We start from the raw sequence: 26,619 nt of genomic DNA, 5'->3' as shown, positions 1-26,619 counted from the left end.
TCTAGCAACTTTCTAGATTTATGAGAGCAGTATTTAAAATGTTCCCTGTTGTTCAGGCTTTATCCTGATGTATTGTGCTAAGAGGTTTTGTGCACATGTGAGTGTGTGTAAAATACCCTGTTTAGGGATATCAGGAGGTTAATTTGCTCAAGCTCAAACCCTGTACCTTAGTTACAGGAAACAAATGTAAAATAAATAAATAAATAAATAGCCTGAATCCTTTACCCCATCCACCAAGATGCCAAAAATAATTTGAGTTTCAGGTGCACTTCTCAAGGAATTGTGTTTCAGGTGCATTTTTCAAGGAATTGTGAGCTTCAAGGGAAGAGAAGTTTACTGCTGCTCATGCTACGCCTGTTTACAATGCACAACTGTTTTGTTTAGCAAATGCCATCACTATTGTGCCATAAAATTGAAAATTATTGTTAACAGTAAACGGGTAGTATTCTTGCTTTTGATGGAGAAGGCTGTGGATTCTACTCCTACAGCATATAAATGGATTGCTGATACTGTGTTGTACTTTAAAGGGGGTGGGGTGCTGCACTCCTGAGTTTGCCCTCCTTTGAATGAGATGCCTAGTAACTATGAACCTGTTTTCATTTGGGCGTTCATTCTCTGTTGCAATATTACCAGCTTACCATTTTAAACATGTAAAGTAGGCAGTTTATTCTTCAAGGGCATCAGGCACTGAAAGGTAAAGTTGTTTGTTAGCAGCAAACTCTTAGTTAATTACAGAATATACTTAATGTGGAATTATTCAGATGAGTTGTACTTCCACAGAGAGTGTGCATATTGACTGTTAGTGGATTGTAATGACAGAAGTTTCAGTGGCCTTTTATGGTTGAAATGTTCTGAATTGGACAGTTTTGTCATTATTGGTTCATACATTTTGTTCATTCCTTAGTGGAAAAAAATGTTCAGAACTACAAATTTAAAACACGCTCTGTCAAGTGGTGCTGTATTACACAAGAAGTATAATACAATCAGGAAGGTGAATCAAAGAGTGCATGCATGCTTGGTCCTAAAAACTGAAACAGCCCAAGAGTTGACGTTAGTCTGCCACTGGCCAGATGCATTTTCTTTGAATGTGGGTTTCAATGCCATTTCAGTGAGTGTGAGTTTCAAGGCCAGAGAAGTTTACTGTTAATGTTAAGTCTGTTTTCACTGTGACACTGTATTGTTTTGTTTAGCAAATGTCTATTGGTGTTTGTGCTACAAAATTGAAATAAATGTTTTAAATTAAATCCAAATATCTATAATCATTGTAGAAGTACAGAATAAAATAGTTTCCACACTGAGAGGTGTGAACAGTGTTTATGGCAAATGTGGAGAAATAGCCAAGTAATGAGGCACTGGAATGCCTGGGTGGTGGGTGTTGTGTGTGTGTGGGGGCCCCCACCACTACCTTTTCAAGGGTCCCATTTGACCATGATCTGGCAATGGGTACCAGAGGAAATGTGAGTTATTTTGCAGAAATGTTATGAATATATGTTATTTGCTAATAAATACATTAATAACTTGTACCCGCAGGTGTTTATATGGTATTCTGTGTTATGAAATGAAAGCATATACAGTGCTGGAAAAACGCTACAGTGATAGTTGGTGTCTAACTATCTCTGTTTTTGTAGTTATTTACATTTATATTTATGTGTCCATTAAATATGCAGTACTGTAGCAATAAATGAGTATTTTGGATAGCCTAGGCAGGATGTATGTGAAAGCAGCTGATCACTAGCACAGTGACACAGCATGTCTCATTTCCATCTCACAGCACTTGGTTCTCTGGTAAGGTTCTTCACAGTGACTTCTTCTTTGTGGAGTCTGCATATTCACCCTTTCTTTTTGCAGGTTTTAGCCAGGTGCTGTCATTTCTACAAACTCCCCAATAACATGCCATGTAGGTAAGAGTGTGGCTTATGTGTATGTGTGTATTTTTATCTGTCTTGTGATAGATGTGGCTTGCCAGGGCCAGTATGCGTGTAAAATTATATCACTGTTTTATCTGTAGACACACACATTATTGGGGGCTAAGTCTTCTGGAAAACAATAGAAGCACAGTTAACACACAGCATCTAGACCATCAGAGCTTCTTTGGCCCTACAACCCACACACTGCCAGCTGTATAAGGGTTTTTTTTTTCACACATACTTAGTAGGAGGTCTCCATCTTCAGCATCTTCACTGCGCTTTGTCTAGTCAAGAATCAACCTTTTTCAAAGGTGCTTACATTAAGTTGCTGTAGCTTATGTGAGAGCTGGGGTGAATGTGGTCATTATTTCTTTAACTTTCCTCACAGTTATGAATTAGAGATTTGTAAAAGTTGACTATTGCTTGTCCGGTGGCTGTATACTGTTCAGGAGAAAGCAAATTGAGTCCACTTTGTTTCACTTTTCTCACAGTTAAACATCAGACATATGCAGGATGCTTGATTTTGAGGGTAGATATGAGGAGGAATGCTGTGTGTGTATATGCATCTAATCAAAATGAAATATTAGGTGAAGGAGGTCCTAAAATACTGGGTTGTTTATAAGCAAGCATCATCCCTGAGGCGTCTATGTGAAATAAAGTGTACAGACTTAGGTTTTAGTCTGTCTACTGAGGAAACTTTGCTGCATTTTAAGCATGTTTAAGTGTTTAGTGAGGTAAATGCCGAACTGGGCATTATATTCAATGATCGCCCTAATAAGGGAGGGTTAAAGTGGTACTACAACATCATTAGACTATGGTGGGATAATACAAAGGATATGTTGTTTAAGGCTAAAGGATTTTCCAACCACCACAGAGGCAAGGGAGTCAATGTCGAGTCTGTTATCAATACAAGCAGCTGAGTTCCCGATGACTGACCCAGATTGAAGCAGATTGTTACATGTAGGTTTTCTCCACTGCCAACAGGGTCTGTGAAATATTTTATTTTAACAAAGCATCCTGTGTATTTAAAGCATATGTTGCTAAGCATTTTTATTACTTGTGAAATTGTAATCAAAATAGGACATGCTAGTTAGTATTCATGTAGTGACAGGATTAATGGTTATTTGACTTGTAAACCTGAATACCTTGAAAAGATGCAAAGGAAGACACTGAAGGTTTTTAGACTTAACACAGAGAAAATCCAAGATGAAACTAAAACAGCATTGTTAATAAAAGCTCAAAAAGTATTTAGTCAGAAGATATTTTTATGGAAATATCTGTTTTAGTAACATCATCTATATGATTACTACAATTACTAAACTGAGTATTTGTTTTTTGGGATTTTTTCATAACATTTGCTTTCTTAATTGCTGTGTTACTGTTATTTAATTTAACTTCACTATTTCTACATGTATCAATATTTAATTACAACCCCCCCCCCCCAAAAAAAAAAAAAAAAACTTCAGTTTACTATGGTACTTGCTGTGGCTAAAATCACCTTCAGTGGAACTATTTCTTAGGCTGTAACAATGCATATGCCAGTTATGTCATGAAAGGAGACTGTGACTTAGATTGGGCAACCAATCTCTCTTTCAGGCATGCACTGACAAAAACTTGTGCTATTTGTGAATGTGCTGTGTGCTGCACAGGAAATACCTGTACTACCATATCCACAGCAAAATCATGCGCAACTGAATATATATTGCTGTCTTTTCACACATGATGTCAGAACTTTCCACATCCCCCAAACCCAGTGTCCCACTTTCCCACTCCCACTTAAGTAGCAATTAACTAGACTGCACCCCCTCCCCTTTTGCAGATTCCTGAATCCACCACTGCCGCTGGCCTGGGGGGCTTGCCACAATATTTAAATTTTAATTTAAAAAAAGTTTGTCTGCTTTTTTAACAGTGTTCTTTAAGAACGCACTCTGCATGTGTGCGTGCGTTGATGCACACACATTTGCATTTCTGCTGCTTCACTTCGTGTGTCAACCCATGCATATTTTTGTTGCTGCTGCTTCTCTTCTACACGTGTGGAATTTAAAGCTGCTTGGGTTCCTTTCCTTCCTTTCTTTTCAAAAGAGACAGTCATTTGTTCCAGGGACGTATCTTCCTTTTGGTAAGGTGTGTGTTTGTGTGTGTGTGTGTGTGTGTGTGTGTGTGTGTATGTATGTATGTAGATATATATATATATATATATATATATATATATATATATATGTTAGGTGTGACAAGTTCGTTAATTAACTTAGTTAGGCTCAAACACTCTACCGTAGTTACAGGAGACAACAGCCTGAAGTTTCTGCAACTACCAAAGTACTTAAGAATGTTTGTGCATTTTTCAAGGAATTGTGAATTTCAGTGCATTTTCAAAGAATTGTGAGTTTCAAGGAAACAGAACTCATGCTAAGTCCATTTTCAATGTGCAACTGTTTTCTTTAGCAAGTGGCCATCACTGTTTCTTCTATACAAATGGTTTGCATAATGGTTAAGGTCTTTACCTCACATATGCTAGCCACAAGGTTTGATTCTGACTGTCCGTTATTGGCTAGGCTTGTAAAAGCCTACAGATTTGTAGTCTAGAGTTTACCTGTGATAAAAACAACATTTTTATTGGGTTGAAGGTTGGCATGATGGTTAAGGTATTTACCTTTAAGACACAAGGTACAGGGTTTGAGTCTTACGTTTGAGGGAAGTTGAATAGGCTTAAAATGGCCCAAAAGGCCAGCTAGCCTAGAACTTGCGTATAAACCTATTCAGTGATTAACCAGAACTGCTGTACATTTGGTGTCTTTTGCCAGAGGTCCAGAGTATTACTGCTGATATCCAAGGCTAAAACAAAACAAAAAAATAAGTATATATTTGATATTCTACTGTACTTTTCAAACTGTGTTTTTTTTCAAATAGCTGCATTATTTCTGCTTTTTACTGTTTGTGACTGCATGATTTTTTGCACTTGATTTAACTGTGTTGTTACCCTAGATAGCATAGACTAGATTCAGATCTGCTGATTCTAGACTGTTATTGATACATTTGAGTAATAAACCAGCCATCTTACATTAGGAAATGCTTCCCTGCACCCTTGTGGCAGAAGTGTGTAGATCCAGCATTGTCTGAGTTGTGGATTGCTGAAGGAAGGTTCATTGTGTGCATTCCTATTGGTAGCTAAGTTTAAAAGTGTTTATTCCCACTTGTACTTAAACCTTGTAGTTGCACATCTCCGTGCTTAGTGCAGCAGCAGTTATCAGTGCCCTGTAGACGCAAAAGCCTTGAAAGACAGTTTTTCCCTAGTCAACTGTCAGCAGAACTCTCCCAAGCTTCCCTGCTGCACTACGGGCAATTCAGCTGCGCACTGAGCAGTGTTGCCGCACTTATCATCCATAGCCTTCATTGGCATAAGCCCCTTTGGTAGTCCTAGTGCAAAGTCTGGTCAAACTAGCCCACTCCCTTCCCTAATAGTACATACAGTAAAAACTTGCTATATTGGATGGACAATTTCCCATCATCTCTCTGGCCACTCTGATTGACATGGGTATTCTGAGGAAGTGTAGCAATTAATTTCCTCATGTATACTGACAACCCACGTAATCCTAAAACAAACAAATACTGTATGTGAGAGGTACAGTTGCACTATAAAATTGGAGGCAGTACTGTCACATAATGACCAGCTGGACATCAAACAGGTTGTCAACACACACACTTCATCTCTCATACAAAATAAGGACACACCACATAGACCTACATATGCGGAGGTACCTACTAGAAGCCTTCCAAAAGATCGGAGACCTCCCAACTGTAAACCACTTGCACACACTGAATGCAAATAGAAAGCACTGCACATAATAACACACACACCAGTGTCTCAGCAAATAAGCCCCTAAGGCAAAACACCTCAAAACCTCATGTTTTGGTCATAGGCAACTCCATAGTGAGACATGCATATGTCCCTCTCAGCAGGCTGGTTGCAGTCAGCTGCCTGTCAGGTGCCAGGATCCGTCACGTCATGCAAGCACTCAAGTCACTGAACAACAAGTATTGTTATGCCTCTGTCATAGTCCATGTTGGGGTGAGTGATTTGAGATGTACCTCTCTGGACTATATGAAGAGAGATATGACTGAACTCTCAGATTATTTGTCCCAGGCAGGTATGAACATAGTCCTAAGCAGAATTCTACCTTCACCTAGGATGATGCCACAATATAAACAAAAAGTGATCAACAATTCGATTAGTTTCTGGTGTCAGTCTAGGGGGATCCACTATCTGTCAGCCTGGGAAGACATGGTCGACAGGCCATGCTGCTTTGCTAGAGATGGTCTGCACCTTTCTTCTCTAGGCTTTTGGATACTGGCAAATGCACTTGCCTCCTCCATGTTGCCTTTTTTAAGCAATGTCAAAACAACAAAACTTCTGATGTAACAAAACCCTCTCAAGACAAACTCAATGTTCTGCTGCTTAATGCTAGGAGTCTAAACAGGAAACTGCACTGCCTGGAAGCACTCCTGACCTTAGAAGATGGTGATGTCTGTGCATTCACCAAGACATGGTTCAAAACTGCAGAGAGCACCCCGGCCGTGGAAGGCTACAGTGCTTCATTAAAGCCAAGTACACCTTGAGACTGGTCAAACAGTATGACTATCTCAAACTACTCCATGTCCAATTAACTGTAGGTAAAATACCTTACCACATCATTGCTAGCCACCATGAACCAAGAAAAGCACACCGCATACCTGGACTTACTGGAGTCAATCTCCATACAGCCAAACACCTTAGTCATGGATGATTTCAACTATCCTTCCATTGACTGGAGAACAAACATGCTTACCCAGAGGTTCCTGGACTTTGTTAATACAGATGCTCTGGAACAGATAGTACCCTCACAAGGGGATCAAATGTCCTAGACATAGTACTCAACAAAATGGGGGATCACTGCACTCCCCACTGTCTGATGCCCTCTCTGGTAAGATTGGACCATAACTCAGTCTCATTCGGCATAACTATTGGGCCTGACACCACTTCAGGAACAACAAAACTAACACATTTTTCCAAAGCAAACTACTGTCTAGTAAGCATTGGTATAAAAAGTTTCAAACCCCCTCAATCACAGGGTACAGTTACTCCTATGAGGAGGTTTACGCAAATGCCCTGTATAGACACTTATGCAAGTGTACAGACTCGGCTGTACCTGACCAGATCAAAACCAGGTTCTCCCAAAAAGCAAACCACCCTGGTGGACCTCAAGTATAAACAGGATATATAAAAAGAAGAAGAAACTGATGTCTATGAACAAGAGGGAACTGACTCAGCAGAGGAAGAATTCCCTCCACAGATTAAACAAGCAAATTAGAAATCTTGTCATGTCCTCCAAAGTTAATTACGAAGCTAAAATATTATTGCTTAACTGAGGACAATCATAAGGCATTCTTTAACTGTGTCTGAAATCTAAAAGGGAATGCCCAGCTATGTGCCAAACTGGTAGTGGATGGTACCACTCATACTATACTGGAGGAAATTCCCAACCTGCTAGCTGACAGATTTGGTGCAAACTTCACCTCCCTGTCTCCACCAGCCATACCCCAAAGCATACCTGACACCATTCCTCAGCCTATTATCTCTAGAGAACAGGTCATATCTGGACTCTCCAAGGCCAAAATCATGGCTACACTGGGACCAGATAACATCCCAGGTTGCTTACTAAACAATTTAAAACAGGACCTAGCAGACCCAGTTGGTGCTCTCTTTAACCACAGCTTGAGAACTGACTATGTTCCATCACCGTGGAGAACACAATGCAACAGTAATCCCCTTGCACAAAGTGGGGCCATCAACCAACTTTGGGAACTATATGCCAATAAGTCTAACCAGCCTCATCTGCAATGCTGTGGAAAGAATCATCATGGAACTTATCAACAAAACATAGGCAATCTTCAAACTATAGACCCAACCCAGTTTGACTTCGTTAAGGGTAGATCATCCTTGTTAAGCCTGGTAGACTTCTTCAAGAAAATCACCAAAGCCCTGGATGAGGAAAAGACAGTGCATACCGTCTACCTTGACCTAGCCAAGGCCTTTGACACAGTCCCCAACTCGGGTATTATAGATAAAATCTCCCAGCTGGGAATTAACCCTTATGTCACTAGATGGGTAGCTAATTGGCACACTGACAGAACACACACTGTCAAAGTTGGTGACTCCACTTCTAGCTGTAGACCAGTTACCAGTGGCATACCATAAGGATCTGTGCTGGGCCCTTTACTGTTTGGAATCTATTCTCAGAAGTCCAGGCAAACATAGACCACCTTTGGCTAACCAAGTTCACTGATTATTATAAAACTAGGTGCAATAGAGTCCCCCATTGATGTTAACATACCGCAGAAGGGGCTAATGCAGACAAATGATTGGTGCCAATGCCACGGATTAAAACTAAATGCAAAATAAATGCACTGTTATTCCCTTTGGAAAAGCAGAATTCCCTGCTAATTACAATATTGACAGCACACCCCTAATTTCAAACCTAGTGGTATGAGATTTGGGTATAGAGGTTGATCGCAATCTGAACTTTGACCACCAAGTTTCCACAGTGGTGAGGAAAGCCTTATACGTTACACATCTCGTAATTAAGAGTATCGCATCCAGGTCTAGGGATGTTATAACTCCACTATACTTGACCTTCATCATACCATATAAATGATACAATGTTCCCTTTTGCATGTACCTCACCAGACACCTGCAACAGCTGGAGAGACCCCAGAGGTTTATCACCAAGAAAATACAAGTCCTCCAAACCATGACTTATGTGGAAAGACTGAAAGCCCTGTCAGTGTACTCTGTATCCTGTAGGCTGAGAGGTGACTTGTGCCTGGGCTACAGGGCAGTCTCTGACCCTGCCCTAATGGAAATGCTGTACATTCACAAATCAAATTATACAATAGTCACTCACTCTAGGGATCTTAACTTAACCTGTGACATAAACAGAACCTGCTGGAGAGACAGACACATCTCCTACAGACTGCCGCTCCTCTGGAATAAGCTTCCAGTTCTCATGAAGCACAGCTCCTCCCTGACCTTATTCAAACACAACCTAGATAAATGGATGGTTGACCACAGATTCACCATGGGGGTGGTGCCCATGTCCCTCATGGACAGGGGTAGTTGGTGTTGACCATAGACTCACTCTGTGAATGTCACCCATCTAACCAAGGACAATTGGGGCAACTTGGGATTAATCTAGCTAGGCTTGTAAGGGCTCTAGGGCCTTTAGCCTAGTAACCTCCTATGAACCTATCAGTGTTAGTAGCACACTAGATGGTGTACTTGCCTTTGGTGTAGAAGGCTGTGGGTTCTACTCCCACACCATATAGATGGATTGCTGATACTGCAGTGTACATTAAGCAGGAGATAGAAGTGCTGCACTCCTGAGTGTGTCCTCCTTCGGATGAGATGTCTTACAGCTATGAACCTGTTGTTGGTTTGTCAGCCATTCCCTATTGCAATATTACTAGATTACCATTTTTTAATATAACATAGGCAATTTATTCTTCAAGGGCAGCAGTACTGAATTTGCAGATGAAAGACTGAAATCTAAAGATGTTTGCCAACAGTAATCTCCTCATTAGTTACAGATCTCTTTAATGTGTAATTATTCAGATTACTGTTACTTCTGAAGAGATTGTGCATATTGACTGATATTAGTAGATTGTAATAAAACTTGAGTGGCCTTTTATGGTTGAAATGTTCTGAAATGGGTAATTTCATCATTATTGGTTCATACGTTTTGTTTCTTTGCTTACTGGAAAAAGTGTTCAAAACTACAAATTTAACACACACTGTAACATGTGGTGCTATACTATGCAAGGAATATAATTTAATAAAATCAGGAAGGTGAATCAGTAAACACATGCATGTATGCATGATCCTAAAAATGTGTGCAGTGGCTCTATGGTTTGAAAACAGCCCAAAGGTAAACTTAATCCACCACTGGCCAGATGCGTTTTCTTTAAATGTCGGTTTAAATGCTGTTTCAAGGGCAGAGCAGTTTGCTGTTTATGCTAAGTCTGTTTTCATTCTGAGACTGTATAATTTTGTTTAACAAATGTCTGTCAGTTGTTATGCTATAAAATATGAAATAACAAATCCAAATATCTGTAATCATTGTAGAAGTAAAGAAGAAAATAGCATGCATACTAACAAGTTTAAACAGTGTTTAAGGTAACTGGGGAGAAATAGCCAAGTAACGGGATACTAGAATGACAGCGGAGGAGGGAGGATCCATTACCATCATGATCCAGGTCTGTCTGACTGTAGCATGATGGACAAAAGTTAGATGAATTAGGCCACATAGATGAATTTATCCCTGAAAACTAAATTTGCAGAGATGACAACAATCATCTTTAAAATCTTATACCAACATGACATATTTTGTAGTTTCAACCACCCATGCAAGGTTCTAGCAATAACCCATGCCTGGGTGTGGGTAATGCGGGATTTACCCACGGTTGGCGTGGTTTGGTCCCGAGGGACCAAACAAAGACAACCGTGGGTAAATCCCGCATTACCCACACCCAGAAGTGGGTTATTGCTATTATACTATGACATTATTTAAGAAAAGAAATAATTACTTTTCTTAAATAATGGCATTGTATAATGCCTCTTTGCTGCCCTTCCGCAGCTGTCTGGTATCCGGCAGTTCTGATGTACTGCGATACCTATGCAGTACATCAGAGTTGTGGCCAGCGGAGAAAGCAAGATCTCCGTTGCTTTTACTGAGCTATGTTAAATGGGTTTAACATAGAGACAGCTTTAAAATAAGCAACGGAGATGTCCGTTGCTTATTTTAAAGTTGTCTCACTATGTTAAACCCATTTAACATAGCGAAACAGTAAAAGCAACGGAGATCTTGCTTTCTCCGCTCTTTTTAAACCTGTCTCGCTATGTTAAATGGGTTTAACATAGCAAGACAGTTTAAAATAAGCAACGGAGATCTCCGTTGCTTATTTTAAAGCTGTCTCGCTATGTTAAACCCATTTAACATAGCGAGACAGGTTTAAAAGCAACGGAGAAAGCAAGATCTCCGTTGCTTTTACACATGTCGCTATGTTAAAGGAGTTTAACATAGCGAGACAGTTTAAAAAGCAACGGAGATCTCCGTTGCTTTTTTTAAACCTGTGTCGCTATGTTAAACTCTTTTAACATAGCGAGACAGTGTTTTAAAAGAGACTTATACTAATGGAGAAAGTCCAGGCGACTGGACCTTTTTCCATTAGTATAAGTCGATTTACAACGTGCACGCTGGCCAATCAGCGTGCACGTTTTGGAATATTAATGGGGGGTCATGGTATAATATCTTTTTTGTCCTGTAAATAGCAAATAATCCTAGCTGTGTTGTTGCATTTCCTCTAACTTGTATTCTTATCAGGCATACATAAGAACAGAATTTGATGAATTATGGCATTATAATGTTTGATGACATGCAGTGTGCCTCACATTTTTTATTGTCAGTATTTTAAGTAAACTATATCTTGATGTTCTTTTTTCTGTAGTTTCTAGAAGAAAAGCTAAACTAGAAGATGGAATGTCACCATTTAAGAGATTTCCCCCTTTACATAATTAAAGAGTATCTACAGTTAATCCTTAAACCATAGCATCAGTTAAATGCATACATGACAAAGCAACTGCAGGTTACTCACCCTTCTGCCAGGAAGTGCTAGCCTGGCTCAGTGCTGTCGTGTGTGTTTAATGAGTGACACAGCTTCACCTTCTTTCAACTGATTTCATTAGCTTTGCACCATAATTGAGTGATTTCTGTCCAGTATACTGCAGTTGTTGTGTCTTTCTTCTTTTTCCCAGTTAGGGGTCGCCACAGCGGAACTCTGGTCTGCTAATGATACTGCAGTATGTATATATTTCTAGGATAGCTGTATTATTTCTTTATTAGCAGTATTGTGGCTTGAAGAGTTCCTAGTATCTCTGGGCAGGATCTCAACCCATAGCAGTCAGGTACAGAAGGGCTTTGCTGTGGAGCGTAATATGTGTGATGGGAAATGAGTAGTACGTTCCTTGACTATAACCATTAACACCATTATGGAGAGTAAGGGATACAGCTTTGGATGACTCCAAAGAACAAGGTAAGAAAGAGACTTTAACACAGGAGTGTGCTGTGTTGGAGGATGTGCTGTTGCATTGCTAGAACCCCTGAAGTCCTTCCTAGAGAGAGGGGATATGGTAGGGCAAAACAAAAAAAAAGTTGTTTGTCATATTGATCACTGCCACACTAGCCCTAGCCATAAGGGTTATATCCTGCCAAGGATGTAATAGCTGGACACCTTTCAAAACTTCAGAGCACCTTCCGTGCTTCAAAACTATTGAGCAGTTTAAGCTGATCCAGCTAAACAACATGTTTGGGTGAGAAGCCCTTCAGAGCTTTACTGCCACTAAAGAATATCATCCTGTGAGGCTTCTGAGGATCAAAGGTTTGCTTGTGCTGTTTCTTTGCTGGGCAGATAATTATATGGAAGGTGCTCTTGGAAACTGGCCAATTGTTATATTCTTGGCAGGATATTACCTATATGGCTAAGGCTATTGCAACAGTGATCATTTAAACGTCTACTGTTATGGTAGGTTTACTTACATATCTGTACTTGAGACAGAAACAAAACCCCTCTCCACTGAAGCACTATGAATAACTGAAGGTACTTGTGGGACCATAGTCATCTGACTTTATTGGAGTGGGGGAAGGGGGAAAAACTTACATGTTCATATGTTTGACTCCATTTCACTCAACAGCAACTCCCCTTTTTCCTATGTTCTACATTGGGTTGGGGTGTCATGCCACTTGTTGCCATCTCTCTCTCTATTCAGTCACTCTTCTGTCCTCTTCGACACTTTTTTCTGACTGTTGTCGGTTGTCTCTCACAAAATCCTTCCACCTCTTTGCAGGATGCCCTTGTTTCCTTTTGCCTTCTTCCTGTCTGTTCCAAATCATCTTCACCAGATTGTCTTCTGCTTTTCTGCACCTGTGCCCAAACCACTGTAATCTGTTCTCTTTGACCTTTTCTACAGTTGGAGCTACTTGGCTTCTAAGACAGTTCATCTCCATCACCTGTAGCTTCCTCAGCTGCTCTGCCTTTACTGCCCAGGTTTCTGTACCATACAGTAGTACTGGTCACACCACTGTTTTGTACAGTTTACTATCAAAAACATGAAAATCACTTACGTGAACGTTGATTTACGTGACAAATAATGTTGACACATACATATTAATTAGGTTGTATGGTCAACGCAACAAAGTCGACAATTTCTGTCGATCATACTTTGTAAATCCCCCATTTACATCCATGCTGTGAGTCCCTGCCCTGTGTACGTCCTTCTAAACGGACGTACACATGAACATCGACATTCCAACTGTCGCTCCTACCATGTTCGAGGAGGAGGCCGTCGTGCATGTCAGTGTTGACCTTTTGACTCTAAACCGTTTTGTACACCTTACTTTTCAGCTTCTCGGCATTCTTTTGTCATATACTATACCTGACAGTCTGTGCAAGTTGGCTGCAGCCACTTTGATTCTAACTTTGACCTCCTCATTCAGACTTCCCTTCTCCTCAACCACCCTTCCCAGATACTTGAAGCTGTGAACCTTTTCCACTATTTTTGCTTCTATCTCAGTTCTCGGCTTCTTCTGAACTCCACCAATTGCTCCCATTGCATCTTTCTTATCTGAATTCAGTTTCATTCCATATACCTTCAGTTTTGCATTCCGGGATGAAATTGAGCACAGATAAGGCAGTTGTAATGGCAGCAAATGGTGTAGTTCAGAAATAGCTGAGAATTGAGATAGAAGGAAAATAGTGGAGCATGTTAACAGCTTTAAGTGTCTGGGAGGAGTGGTTGAGGAAAAGAGAAATCTGAATGAGGAGGTCAAAGCTGGAATCAGTGTGTCTGCAGCCAACTGGCACAGTATGTCAGGTGTGGTATATGACAGAAGAATGCCAAAGAGGAAAATTTAGGTGTACAAAATAATGGTGCAACCTGGGCAGTAAAGGCAGAGCAGTTGAAGAAGTTAGAGGTGGTGGAGATGAAGTGCTTGAGATGGGTGGTAGGATGCACACTGTGGGACAGATAAAGAATTGAGGACACCAGAGCAGAAGCCAAAGTATCTCCAATTGCAGAAAAGGTCAAAGAGAGCAGATTACGGTGGGTTGGGCACATGTGCAGAAAAGCAGAAGACAATCTGGTGAAGAAGATTTGGGACAGACCGGAAGAAGCCAAGAGGAAACAATGGTGTCCATAAAAGAGATGGATGGATTGTGAGAGAGAAGACCTGCTGCCGTCAAGTATGAGTATCAAAGAAGGCAATAGAATGGCATTGAATACAGAGATATGGTGACAATTGACACAGCACCCCACCTGATGTAGAAAATGGGAAAAAGGGGGTTGATGATGATGATTTAGTGAAATGATTCAAACATATGAAAATGTAAATTTCATTTCACTAAATTTACCTTATGAAAGGATATTGTAATCAGTTGCATCACAAATAATGTATAATACAGTAAAGAATTTTAGGATTACAGTGTAAGAAAGGGATGCACTGAATTCAGGCTGCCAAAGAAGAACACATTGTTAAACATTATACATCACTTATATGTCCAATCATTGTCAGTCAAACATTACACAACTCATTCAAATCCTGTCTTCTTTTAAACCTTGTTCTTCCTCTGCATGTTTTGTTCCCACAGTTCCCATTTTTTCTTTGTAATTTGCTCCTACTCTTTTCTAAACATCCCAGTTCCAGTTGTTTTATCTTGTTACTATACTCACTACTTCTAGTACAGTTGGTTGAGACTTTGATATCCATTTTCTAGTAATTTCTTTTTTGTAGCTACCATAATCAGACTCAGCAAGGTCTTACTGTGTCTAGGCAATTCTAATTATATCACAGCTCAAAAAATAATTTCCTTGGTTACACCAATTTGCTCACCCAGTAGTCTGCAGGCAATCTTTAAAGTCTGCCAACTTATTACACTCCCAGAAAATATGTTCCCAATTACCTCTTCCTTCCCCATCACTACTCCAACATTTGCTGTCTACCTGAGGAAAAATTATTTGAAGTCTACTTGGGGTATAAAAATACCTATATAAAAAATTCCAAGCAAAGATCCTAAATCTTCTAGACTTTGTTGCATATATGGGAGACATACATATATCCTCCCATTGTTTATTTGTCAACTGCTTATCCTGTCTCTCTTCTCAATCCTTTCAAACCTCCTCTGATTGATTCCTATAATTATCTTGCAATATTTTGCATGTTGTACTAATTATTCCTTTTTTAACAGCAGCTTTTTTTTCTAGAGTCTACTAAAAACGTCTACCAGTGCTGTTCTTTCACTTAGGCTCCCTCCATTTCTTTCTCTTTGCCTATACTCTGATACCAGTCCATGATAAGGAAGGCATTCTGTAGCCTGCAGTCCAAATAAATTATTGGCCTCTTCCCATTCTATTACATTTCCCCCTCTTATTATTTTCTCCAAATACCTTGGTTCTTTTGCCAGTTTTCTCAAATAAATTCCACTCCCCTCTTGCCTGTTGTCTAGATCTCTAGTTGCAGTCATCCATATTGGCAGAATCTCCTTTCTTCTTTCCCTGTTGGCTTAGTTCTTAGAGTACTTTCTTCTGCTTTATGAGTATAATATTCTGTGTGGTTATTGTTATCCTCAAGGATCTGCATCCAAAATCCCAGTCCCTTGTTTCTTGAGCTTCCCCCTTTTTCATCATCATCTGTTTCCACTTGGAATTATAGGTTTCTGCTTTTACTATGTATACTCCTTCAAACTGGGTAATCCCAAACACCTTGTTCTGTTGGAAGAATCAACATATCCCACTTGACTCTTGCCATCTTCCCCTCCCAGATAAAATCCTTCAGGTCTTTATTAATTGTTATTCTCAACTTCTCCTCTGGTTTATAAAAATATGCCTAACTTGTGCATAAAATGAAAGGAACTAAAAGTATTTTAACTGAGTGCATCTTTTATCAATATCCATATAACAGAGCTTCCAATTTCTCAGTTTTTGTATTATCTTTTATTTAGTCTCTTCCCACGTATCCTTAGCTGCCACACCAAAATCCTTTTTAATCCATGCTCCTAAGTAGTTCATTTTATCATGTGCCTATATATATGGATATTGCTGAACCAGTTTGTGTGTGGGTACATAATTTACAGCTATTGCCTTTGTTTTAGCTTCTTTAATTTTGTATCCTGAAAAGATTTGAGACTGCCTCAAAATGTTCCACAACACTGAAATGTCCTTTTCTGGTTTTATCAAGTATACACTCTTCAGCTCGCTGGAGACATTCATCCAAACCCTGGTCCCTCCACCTCTCTGCCCAGCCGAATTCACCTTTCACCCTTATCTGTCCCTCCTTCCCCTGTCCTCTTTGACCCCCAAAAACATAACCATCCTTTCAATTAACATACAAAGCATGCTCAACAAAACCACTGAACTCCATTCATGGATAGCCCACAACACTCCACATATCTTAACCTTATCTGAGGCCTGACTAAAAATCCATATCTTGAATAATGAAATCCTACCTCCCAGATATAATGTCTACTGTCTAGATAGAATCCCAAAAAAGGGGGAGGCATTGCTGTTCTCTATTCTGAACAACTTAACTTCTCCCCCCATCTACTCCTCTCCCAAACTTCCACCCTGCAGAACTGTTAATACTAAACTGTCATTTAAACTCCCATAAAAAATTGCTATTGCTTCCATTTATATCCCACCGGGTAAAAACATCCCCATCCTTGAACACATACTATCATGGATTTCACACAACATACCCTATGAAACAGTCATCCTTGGCTATGTAAATATAGACTGGAAAATACTTAGTACAGACTCACCAAACCTCAGCATATATCTTCACGGCTTTAGTCAACTTATTGCAACCCCACACACATATGAATAAAAATTCTAATACCAGCTCTTTCCTTGACTGGATCCTCACAACTGATCCTAATCTCTATCACAACCCCTGTACTCTACCCGATACCATAGGTGACCGTCTGCCTACCCACATCCAAAGACACCCACAGGTCTCAATTATACAAAGACTGTCACAAACTCTCCAGTTTTAATTCTGTTACATTTAATAACAGACTCTCATCCATCCACTGGTCCTGCCTCCATCACCTTCCCCTCAGTGATGCAGTACTAAAATTCAACCATATCTTTCTAGATATTCTCAACTCACTAGCACCCCTAAGGAAAATTAGGCTGAAATCAAAGTGTGCCCGCTGGCTGTCAAAAGACAATCGCTCCCTTATGTATAAAAGAGATAGTGCTTGGAGATCTTGGCTAAAAACAAATCCCCTAAGCACCTTCAAAACTACACTGAACTCAGAAACCACACCAAAAAAGCAAATTAACAATGACAAGAAAAAAATTCTACAATAATGCCCAAACAAACCACTACTCAAATCCCAAAAAATTCTGGAGTGCCATCAACAAAATTCTTCACCCAGGAAGTCCTATCACCCCAAACTCCTACCCAAACAACACAGCACAAGAAACTGCCACCCATCTCAACTGCCACTTTATCGACTCTATCCACAAACTAACCCACATAGACCCTAATACCCATCCCCTACCCCTCCACTTCAGTATAGCAACAGCACTCCTTTTTCACTTAAACCATTTATCACCGCCTACATAAACATATTGTCCATAAACTAAAACCATGTTCTTCCTCTACAGATAATTTACCACCCCTCTTTCTAAAGCTCGATGCAGACTCAATAGCCTATCCAGTTTCTATATTAATAAATAGATCAGTCCAAGAATCCATAGTCCCTGACATCTGGAACTCCACTGACCCTTCCAATTACAGACCCATAGCTATTCTTTCCCCAATTTCAAACTTCCTCAGAAAATGTCTACACACTCAGCTTCTCAATTTTCTAATCCAAGAAAACCTTCTGACAACTACCCAACAGAGCTTTCGACCAAACCACAGCACTGCCTCTGCCCTTATATTTTTTGCTCATACTGTAGCTGAAGCTGGAAGCTAGACCTCTCAAAAGCCTTCAATACAGTATCACACTCAAAGCTTCTAACAAAACTATCTGATCTCAACCTCTCATCTTCCACTCTTAAATGGTTCTCCAACTATCTTACCAACAGGCTACAGTCTGTCAGATGGCATACCTCCCCATCCCTTCTACCCATCCAAACAGGAGTCCCCCAGGGCTCCATTCTTGGACCCCCTACTGTTCAACATTTTTACTGACAACCTACACACATCCTGCAGCCATTCCTCTCTTATTCAATATGCAGACAACTCTGCTCTTATCTCCTGCTCTGGCAGTATCCCTCAATTTCACATACTTACCCAAAACTCATTCTTCTCTGTTGAAACATGGCTTACGGAAAACCAGCTCATTTGAAATCTAAAAAAAAAAAAAAAAAACCCTTCCTTCCAAAATCTCTCTCTCTTTCATCACTTAATAATACAATCATAAAAGTAGAATCCCATACAAAGCTCCTTGGTACTATAATTGACAATCAATTAAAATGTAACCTTCACATTCGACAGTGTATTAGAAAAACTCACCAAAAATTGGGTTTACTTTATAGGAACAAAAATTCTTTACTTTAGTCTCTAAACTTTCTCTGGCTCAGGCATTTCTCCTACCCAGCCTACTCTATGCCTCTCTAATCCTAACAAACTTACAATCCACATTAATTACCAAGCTCGAACAAACTTGCAACAAAATTGCAAGATCTGGCACAAATCAACCATACACCTGTCACCACTGCCTTGCACGAAATAGCGTACAGTGGCTAGAATTCCCCCAACAACTACTACTTTCGTAGCTACACATAACATACTCCATACTCAACAAACCCACTGCCCGCACCTCCCTCTCTTCTGTATTGTCTACTACATCCCAAATCATCCACTCCAAAGCTGCGACCAATGCCTCCTAGATATTTACAAGCTAAATAAAACCGTTGGCAAACATTTATACAAATGCTGTGTGTCTCAAGCCTGGAATAAACTCCCTTTTAATGTAAGAAACATGACGCAAATAATTTGATTAAAAAAGAGCTAGAAAACTTCCTATCTAACTCACGGATCTGCCCCTGCCAGGACCCTACATACCCCCCCCCCTTTACTTCTAATACAATTCTTTATTTTTTTACAGCTCTAACTCTCATGAATTCTCAGCTATGGGGTATCACTTCATCACTTAAATATGTGATATATAAACCTGTATTACAATTTTATGTTTCATTCTCTGCTACAATCCATGTAAAAATGTATGCTTTGATTTGGTATTTCTTCCATGCTATGTATCAACATGTCTTGAGTTATGTTTCAATTTTCTATTTCATTGTATTTGCCATGATATGTAACAGCTTATGTTTATCTTTTTTTACATCATGGCACCAGCCTCTTAATTTGTATTTTTGCTTTTATTGTACTGGAGCTTTTCTCCTCGTGTCTTCCCTGAAAATGGGTTTTGGCTCAGTTGGACCAACTCAGTTAACAAATGTCAAAGAAATAAATAAGTAAAATAATATCATCTGCAAATAGAGACAGCTTTTCTTGTCTAACATATCAATTATATCCTTGAATTTATAAGTCCCTTATTTTCTTTGCCAGTGGTTCGAAATATAATGCAAATAGCAAAGGGGAAAGAGGTCACCCTGCCTAGTTCCTCTGCTCAAACAGAAATTGTCAGAGAAGAACCCACCCAAAGTTATTTAGAAAATTGTTTGCAAATTTGGGTAGGAATCAAAAGACCAATCTTGACTTAGCTGTAGGTCATCCTAGTTTTCAGATGTGATAGTAATTTCTTAAAATGCAGACTAAATCAAAGAGAATTTCAAAAATATTCATAGTCCTTTTCTGAAGTATCCAGCAAAAAAATCACAATGACTTTAGAAGGGAGTATAATATGCAAGTGGGCAATGGCAAGACATAAATGTTCTTGTGACACATTTGACTTGATGACTGCAAGTAGGGGTATAACAACTAGGCAAAAGGAAACTGGAATTTACTGGAGGAAATTAATGAAAGAACCAAGATATTGTGTGCAAATAACTAAGTAGGCAAAGGTAATAAAGTGGTTTTGAGGCTAAGCAGAAGTTGGGACTACAGGTCAGAGACTGCCTTCCAACCAGGGATTGATAAAATAGTATAGGACAAGAGAAAGGGATAGACGAAGTGCTCATTGAAAGACCAACTCAGGTAGAGTTTTTAATTGAGTCTAGACCAGAAGCCGCTGTTAAAAAAGGGTGATTATAAGGGTGTATAAAAATTTGCATGACAGCTATAAGACTCAGTCAGACGAGATTAGAAAAGAGTGGGAAATAGGACTAGAAAGGCAGTTTACAATGGGACAGTGAAAGGACATTTGTATGGCTTCGAAGCATACAACAAATTCCAGAAGGTTTAAGATTTTTGCATTAAAGTATTTGCGTTGGTATTTTATACCCCAGTCAGACTTTAGAGAAGATTTTTCTTCAGGTAGATAACAAATGCTGGCTATATGGTGGGGAACGAGCAATAATTGGAAACTATTCTGAGACTGTAACAATGTGGTAGATTTTAAAAGTTCCGTACAGAGCACTTTGTCAGTCATGCTGGGGAAGCAAAATGCAGTAACTAAGGAAATTATTCTTTTGCTCAGGGGCATAGGTCTTAGTAAGTTTAATGCTACCATTATTGACTGCCAAAAATCAATTACGAATAAATGGAAATCAAAATCTCAACAAACAGTAACTAAAATATGGAATATTATAAAGGAGACAAAGGAAATGGCAGTGGGGTCTTGAGAATGGAGAAGGTGCAAATTTCATAGAAGTAAATAAGAGTGTGGGAACAGAACATGCAGAATAATATTCAGAAGGAGTGACATTTAAAGGAAGGCCAAATTGAGCAATTTATATAGAAAATGAAAGTTGTTAAAAAAGAAAACATATTTACTGCTTGACAGTAACAATGAAAATGTTGCTATGGTTTGCTTGTTTTTCTTTTCTATTAATCTGTGTGTACTCATGCCACAATATAAAACGTGATGATTTAATAAATACATTTAAAAAAAATTCTGAATGGAGTCCAGAATGTTTAATGTTTTTTAGTTGGGGGTGGAGAACTTTCCAGATATCACATTTCTTAGGTGTTGCAGCTGACAGGAAGAAATTTTCAGCTGAATGCTTCCTGTACCTCTAGTGTACATTTGATGGTTATAGTAAGTACATAATTTTTATTTGCAAGACTCTTAACTGAATAACACTGATTTCTTAATTTAGTATATTTTTATGTATCACGTATTGGTACAGAAACGCATTGCTCCCTACTGACATTATTGTGGTCTTACTGGCTGCTTAGCCTTCTTGGATGGTGCATATGTGTTGCATGATTCGATACTCACATTACCAAGACTTCGTACTGAGGTTCTCAGTATGTATAAGCCTGATATTTTCATTTTGGGTAATCTGACATCTGGATGCGCACAAAGCTATGAATGCTCCCCAGACAGCAAAGGCAGTATCTTATAGTGTTTTTTTGTTATGCTTCCACTTCAGCCATTTTAGTTCTGAAACTCAAGTCACCAGTGTACATCACAGAATTGCAGCTGTATTGCACTGACCAGAGAGTTTAGTAGTTTTCATTGTCTCTAGCCTTGGAACTTGAAATATCACTTGCCATTTGATTATGTAACTGTAAGGTGACCTTGATTATTAGTATGTGCTTGTTGCACCTTCTTAGCGAAATGAATCCTCACAGAAATTCATTTAAAATCCATATTGTATCTTCGTTGTTGTTTTCTTTCAAGTCTTAAAAGACCAATGTCGACAGGATAGCTGTGAATGTTTCCACTGTGTTTAGACATGTATTTGGTTTAGGTTCAACAGTTTGTTACACCTAACTGTATTTTATCTCATAGGGTGCAGACGGCAGCAGTTTGGAGAATATTCCTGAACCTATTAAGGAAGCCACTGCTCTCTTTTATGGTAAGAATGTCCATGTGACTAGTAAGTAAATCACGTTTCATTTATAGGCTAATAGGATTATATTATGTGACCACTGGGGCCTTTATAAGCCTAGACAAGCATCCCAAATGCATCCTGCAAGTTTATGTGGCTTAGAGGTTAATTTAAGGGTAGATGTATGCTAGGCAAGATTTACAGACTGCCTCTGTCCATTAGAGACATAGGCGCTAGACCCAGGCTATATTTCCGATTTTACATTCACTGGTCCAAGTTTCTCTTGAATTGAGTTAGGGAAGAGCTCTGCTTCACATGGCCGGAAAGCCTGTTCAGAGAAGGGGAATTCTGTGAGACACATACATGGAAGTTGCTAGTTTTTTGACTATTGACTTAATGTACCTATGGTTATACTGACTGAAGGTAACAACGTTTTAGAATTTAATGTGGTAAACATTGCTGTCCACCAGCTAGGTAATAACCAAGCATATTTTCCCTTGAAACACAGTATAGTTACCTACCCAATTTATAAACATGATTTCTGGTACTGTGTATGTGCCATATTATTACAGCTGCACTCACTTTTTCACTGTATGCAGACCAAAGCAGTAATCTCAAGACAGTCATTTGCTTGATGTTGCCTTACGTTCCACTGATGTCTAGAACCCTTCTTCCAAGTATAAGTGCTAGAGTCCCTAATATTTTTCTTCCTGCTGTAGATCTATATATTAGGTTAAGAATTCCAGTAAAACTTCAAAGTTTACTTAATATTTTCAGTTGCTGGTAGTGTTATTCTTCTGTAGTAATTCAGTCATGTTCCCGCTTGCATCATTGAGCATCTTTGAACTTATTTTTTCTGAATATGGTTACCAGTTACCAGGTGGTTACCATTAGTGGGCACATAAGGGTATGTTCACAGGTAAAAACTAGGCAGTCATTCTGCAGAGTATTACACATCTTGCCAATAATCATACAGTGACCAACGGTGAGAATCAGTCCCTGTACCTTGTGTAAGTGAGGTAAACATCTTAGCCATTATACCAGCCCCTAACCCATAAATATTATGCCCACTGGACACAGTATCCCTTTTCAGGAGCAACCTGGGAACAATGTCTGGTTAAGTGACTTACTCAAGGTCACACAGTGGGCAAGTGAGGGTGATGAAATCAAAGCCTGTACCACAGGAATGACAGCTCACAGCCTTAACCCTCTATGCCAACTGCCAGATCATAGAATTAACTTTTTATTTTAGTATTTAGATGCAATTTTTTTATACAGAGTATATGTTGCTAATCCCTCCTATGCTGTGATAAACACTCATCTCTCTCTCTAGTGCTATTTATATTTTAAATGATTTAACCTTTTCTCTGAAATCTAGTCAGACTTTTTCTCATGCCATACAACAAAGTCTTTGGGAGTGTTGCATAGTCATTTTGGAGTCAGCCAGGGGCATATTTAACTTTATAAGCATTGTTACCTATTCCAGAGTCAGGCCAAGTTGTTCCAAAGTACCCAAAATGTATGCGACCAGGTAGCTTAAAATTTGAAGCACTGTCACGTATATTTTCCTAACTGCTGCTGTCATATTTCCATATTTCTCTAGTTTATTTTGAGCAGCACTCAGCTGCAATGTAAGTAGAATTTTCTGCACAAATACTGTTGAAAATACTTGGAAGGCACACTTAAGGTTGCTGAACAGCAACTAATTCACAGCCCTAAGGCTTGGGCTTTCATGACATTTGAATAGTTTAGGAAGCCTAATCATTAGTATCACACTATTCAAAAATGATTCTGCTTCTACTTAAACAAGCATTTCTTATAATGGAGCTCAGCCTGTGGTATGTACACCTACATGCCACCAGTTGCTTCACTAGTAGCTGTGCAGTCAGGTTTTCTACTTTAGTAATATTTCACAGTCTCTCTTCCTTGTTCATATACTAATGCATGTTTGGTGACCTCTTACATTGCTACTGTTTATGTAGACTTTAAAGGAAAACTTCACCTTCCAATTAATTAAAATTATCCTTGAGTTATTTTTTTCTTTCTGTTGTATCATCTAGATGTTTCAGTGTCCAGAAACCCTTTCTTTACCTTTCATTTCATTGCTTTCCTGTCACAAATTATGAAAGTTCACATTTTTTTCTTTGTCTTAATTTGTGGCATTGTTATTTAAAGGAATTTGTCTAAATCTGTGTGATAGAGGCTAGACAACACAAAATCCTGTATTTTCACTGTTAGTTATTGCCCACAATTTTGCATATATGACTGTCTTACTGAAGTCTGTAAAGTACTACAACGATTTGTCCATCAACGAATTCCTTCAAAAATAATTTCACTTTATCTGTTAACCTATTCCCTCCAATGCAGTTCTAACAACCAATGGTGTGGCCTGACCCTTTAAAAAAATAGAATTATCCCCTCACAGTTCAAACAAATGCTAATATGTACAGAACCATAAATGTTTCAAGAAAATTGTAACTAGCAAACTGTTCAGCAAAAAGTAACCTTATGGTAGTTGCGTTAATTCATTTCTAGGTATTAAAGTTGATTTTTCAAGCCACAGTAAACACAGTAAATATTCATTTTTGTAGTATCGTATAAACAGCTTATGATATCTAGTAACCTTTCAAGCAAGACACATACTGCTAGCAAGATGCATTTTCTTCTTCATCTGTGATCTTTCATATGAGTCTGTTTTGTTCTGTATGTGTAACTTGTTTGTTGATATTCGCTCATCCAACAAATTACTAGTCCAAACCCTCAAAAGCAACAACTCATCTGGAGACTCTCTATATGCCAACTCTGTTGGTAAAATATGGAACTCACTTCCTGCTGAGCTTACTTCAGAAACCATTCTAACCCAATTAAAAAAAAAATTTTAAACAGTACTTTAAAAGGCAATGGCTATGTCCTTTCTCTAATCCTGACTAACTTTGGCAACATAAACATGTGCTAAAGAGGTCTTTTGGCCACCACTCCATTGCTTCCTAATTGTTACTCTGTAACAAATCAGATTTATATATGACAGAATGAATGACATTTATCCTATGTATTGTATCTGTAACAGTGCTTTAACTTGTTTAATGTAACAGTTTTTCTGTATGTATGTGTGGAGCTTTTCTCCCCAGGCCTCTGCTGAAAATGGACAAGTATCTATTTGGACTATCCCGGTCAACAAATGTAAAATAAATAAATTAAATATATTTAGAGAAATATGAAGATGCTTACAATACAAATAAATAGTATACAAATAATCAATATATCATTAGCTGCACTGGAAAGGTGTCAAATATTGATATAGTTGTGTTTGTCATCTCGTAAGCTTTAAGATGAAATCTTCTAATACCTTGCATGTAGCTTGGTTTTGGAAGTGTTAATGCAAATATGAACAAACAATTTTTGATGCCTAAAGGTGTCAGTAAGATGTAACTGCAGATATAATGAGTTAATATGTGCTTTATAGGAAGAATGGGCCACTTATACTGCAGTATGTTATAAATCAATTGGCAAATACTTTAATTTTTGGTCAGAAAAATTTTGAATTTTTACTAGCTCTTGGAAGTAACAAATGTCTGGCACCGCTGAATGAACAAAGCTGACAACTTTCACACCTAGGAAGTATGTGAGGGAAGAACTGGATTTTTTTAAACTACTATAAATTTGAGTAATTAACAAAACCTTGTTTGTTTGTTACTTCTTTTGCATTGATCATAAAAGTTTTTTTGCCAGCTTACGTTAGACATAGGTCAATGTAGTTTAGTTAAAGTGAAGCACAGACAATGCTTTACTAGACTGTCTAAGACTCGAAGGACAATCACTGTAACTAAATGGAGAGAAAAATATTTCTAATGGGTAGGGTATATTATATTATAGGGACTCAAACTACATTCTAGGAGGATAGCAAAGAAACTGAAGCAACAGAATCATGCCAGTATGCCAGTCCCCACAATGGCCATTTCAGGATATGAGAAATTTACCAACAAATAGTTATTCTTATTTATTAGTGCTTAGAATGTCAGGATATCATAAAAATATAAATTTATTCAGCTTTAATGTAGATGTTTCCTTTAAGTTGTGATTAACAACAAACATGATTTATTTTATTTTTTGCTTTAAAATAACCTATGCCATAGATGCATACTGTGATCTGTTCTTCAGGTATCCCCTACATTGAGAATATTCTTTTAAAAACACTTGGCCTTCTATTTGAATATGTTATTAATTTATCTAAACGTTCAAGCTAATTTTTATGTTTGTTCTGGATATCACAACTTTTGTTCTTCCATAAAAAGTCACATTTATGCCCTTTTCTAGCCACAACCATGCTTTTAGGTTACAGCTTGGGATTCTACATTAAGTGGACACCTCACTGGACATATGGCATTCCCTGAAGAGTAGATCTTCAGAAGAGATATCATTTGTGAAGTAAAGTAACTCACCCAATCACCCACTTGTGGGAAATTTTTGCTTGGATTCTTTTTGATTTTATGCAGTAACATGTATTAATGGATAATGATCACCAGTGCTACATGTAGTAAAGATGTGACTGTTGTACCTGGTAAACTATTCTTCCATTCTCTACACCTGATCTTTTTGCTTTCATGTCCATAGGAATGCATGTGCATACTCTAAATCTTGCATACTAAAAATTAAAGGTGGTATCAGCCAGCATACCTTATGTAGGAAGCTCATGACATCTAGCATCAGATGGATTACAGT

At 38.6% G+C, this 26,619-nt stretch overlaps 1 protein-coding gene across 1 annotated transcript in view; it reads left to right on the top strand.

The window, feature by feature from the left end:
• CUX1 (cut like homeobox 1) overlaps positions 1 to 26,619 on the top strand; it is a 3,879,009-nt gene that overhangs the window by 3,480,490 nt on the left and 371,900 nt on the right. Inside the window, exon 16 of the mRNA XM_044054027.1 lies at positions 21,861 to 21,927. Within this exon, the coding sequence (XP_043909962.1) occupies positions 21,861 to 21,927 (67 nt within the window). The remainder of the gene's footprint in view (positions 1 to 21,860; positions 21,928 to 26,619) is intronic.

The sequence above is a fragment of the Protopterus annectens genome, chromosome 13.part0 (assembly GCF_019279795.1).
Source record: "Protopterus annectens isolate FY-2018-M chromosome 13.part0, PAN1.0, whole genome shotgun sequence".
NCBI classification, from domain to species: domain Eukaryota; kingdom Metazoa; phylum Chordata; order Ceratodontiformes; family Protopteridae; genus Protopterus; species Protopterus annectens.
This window is presented reverse-complemented; position numbering and strand designations above follow the sequence as displayed.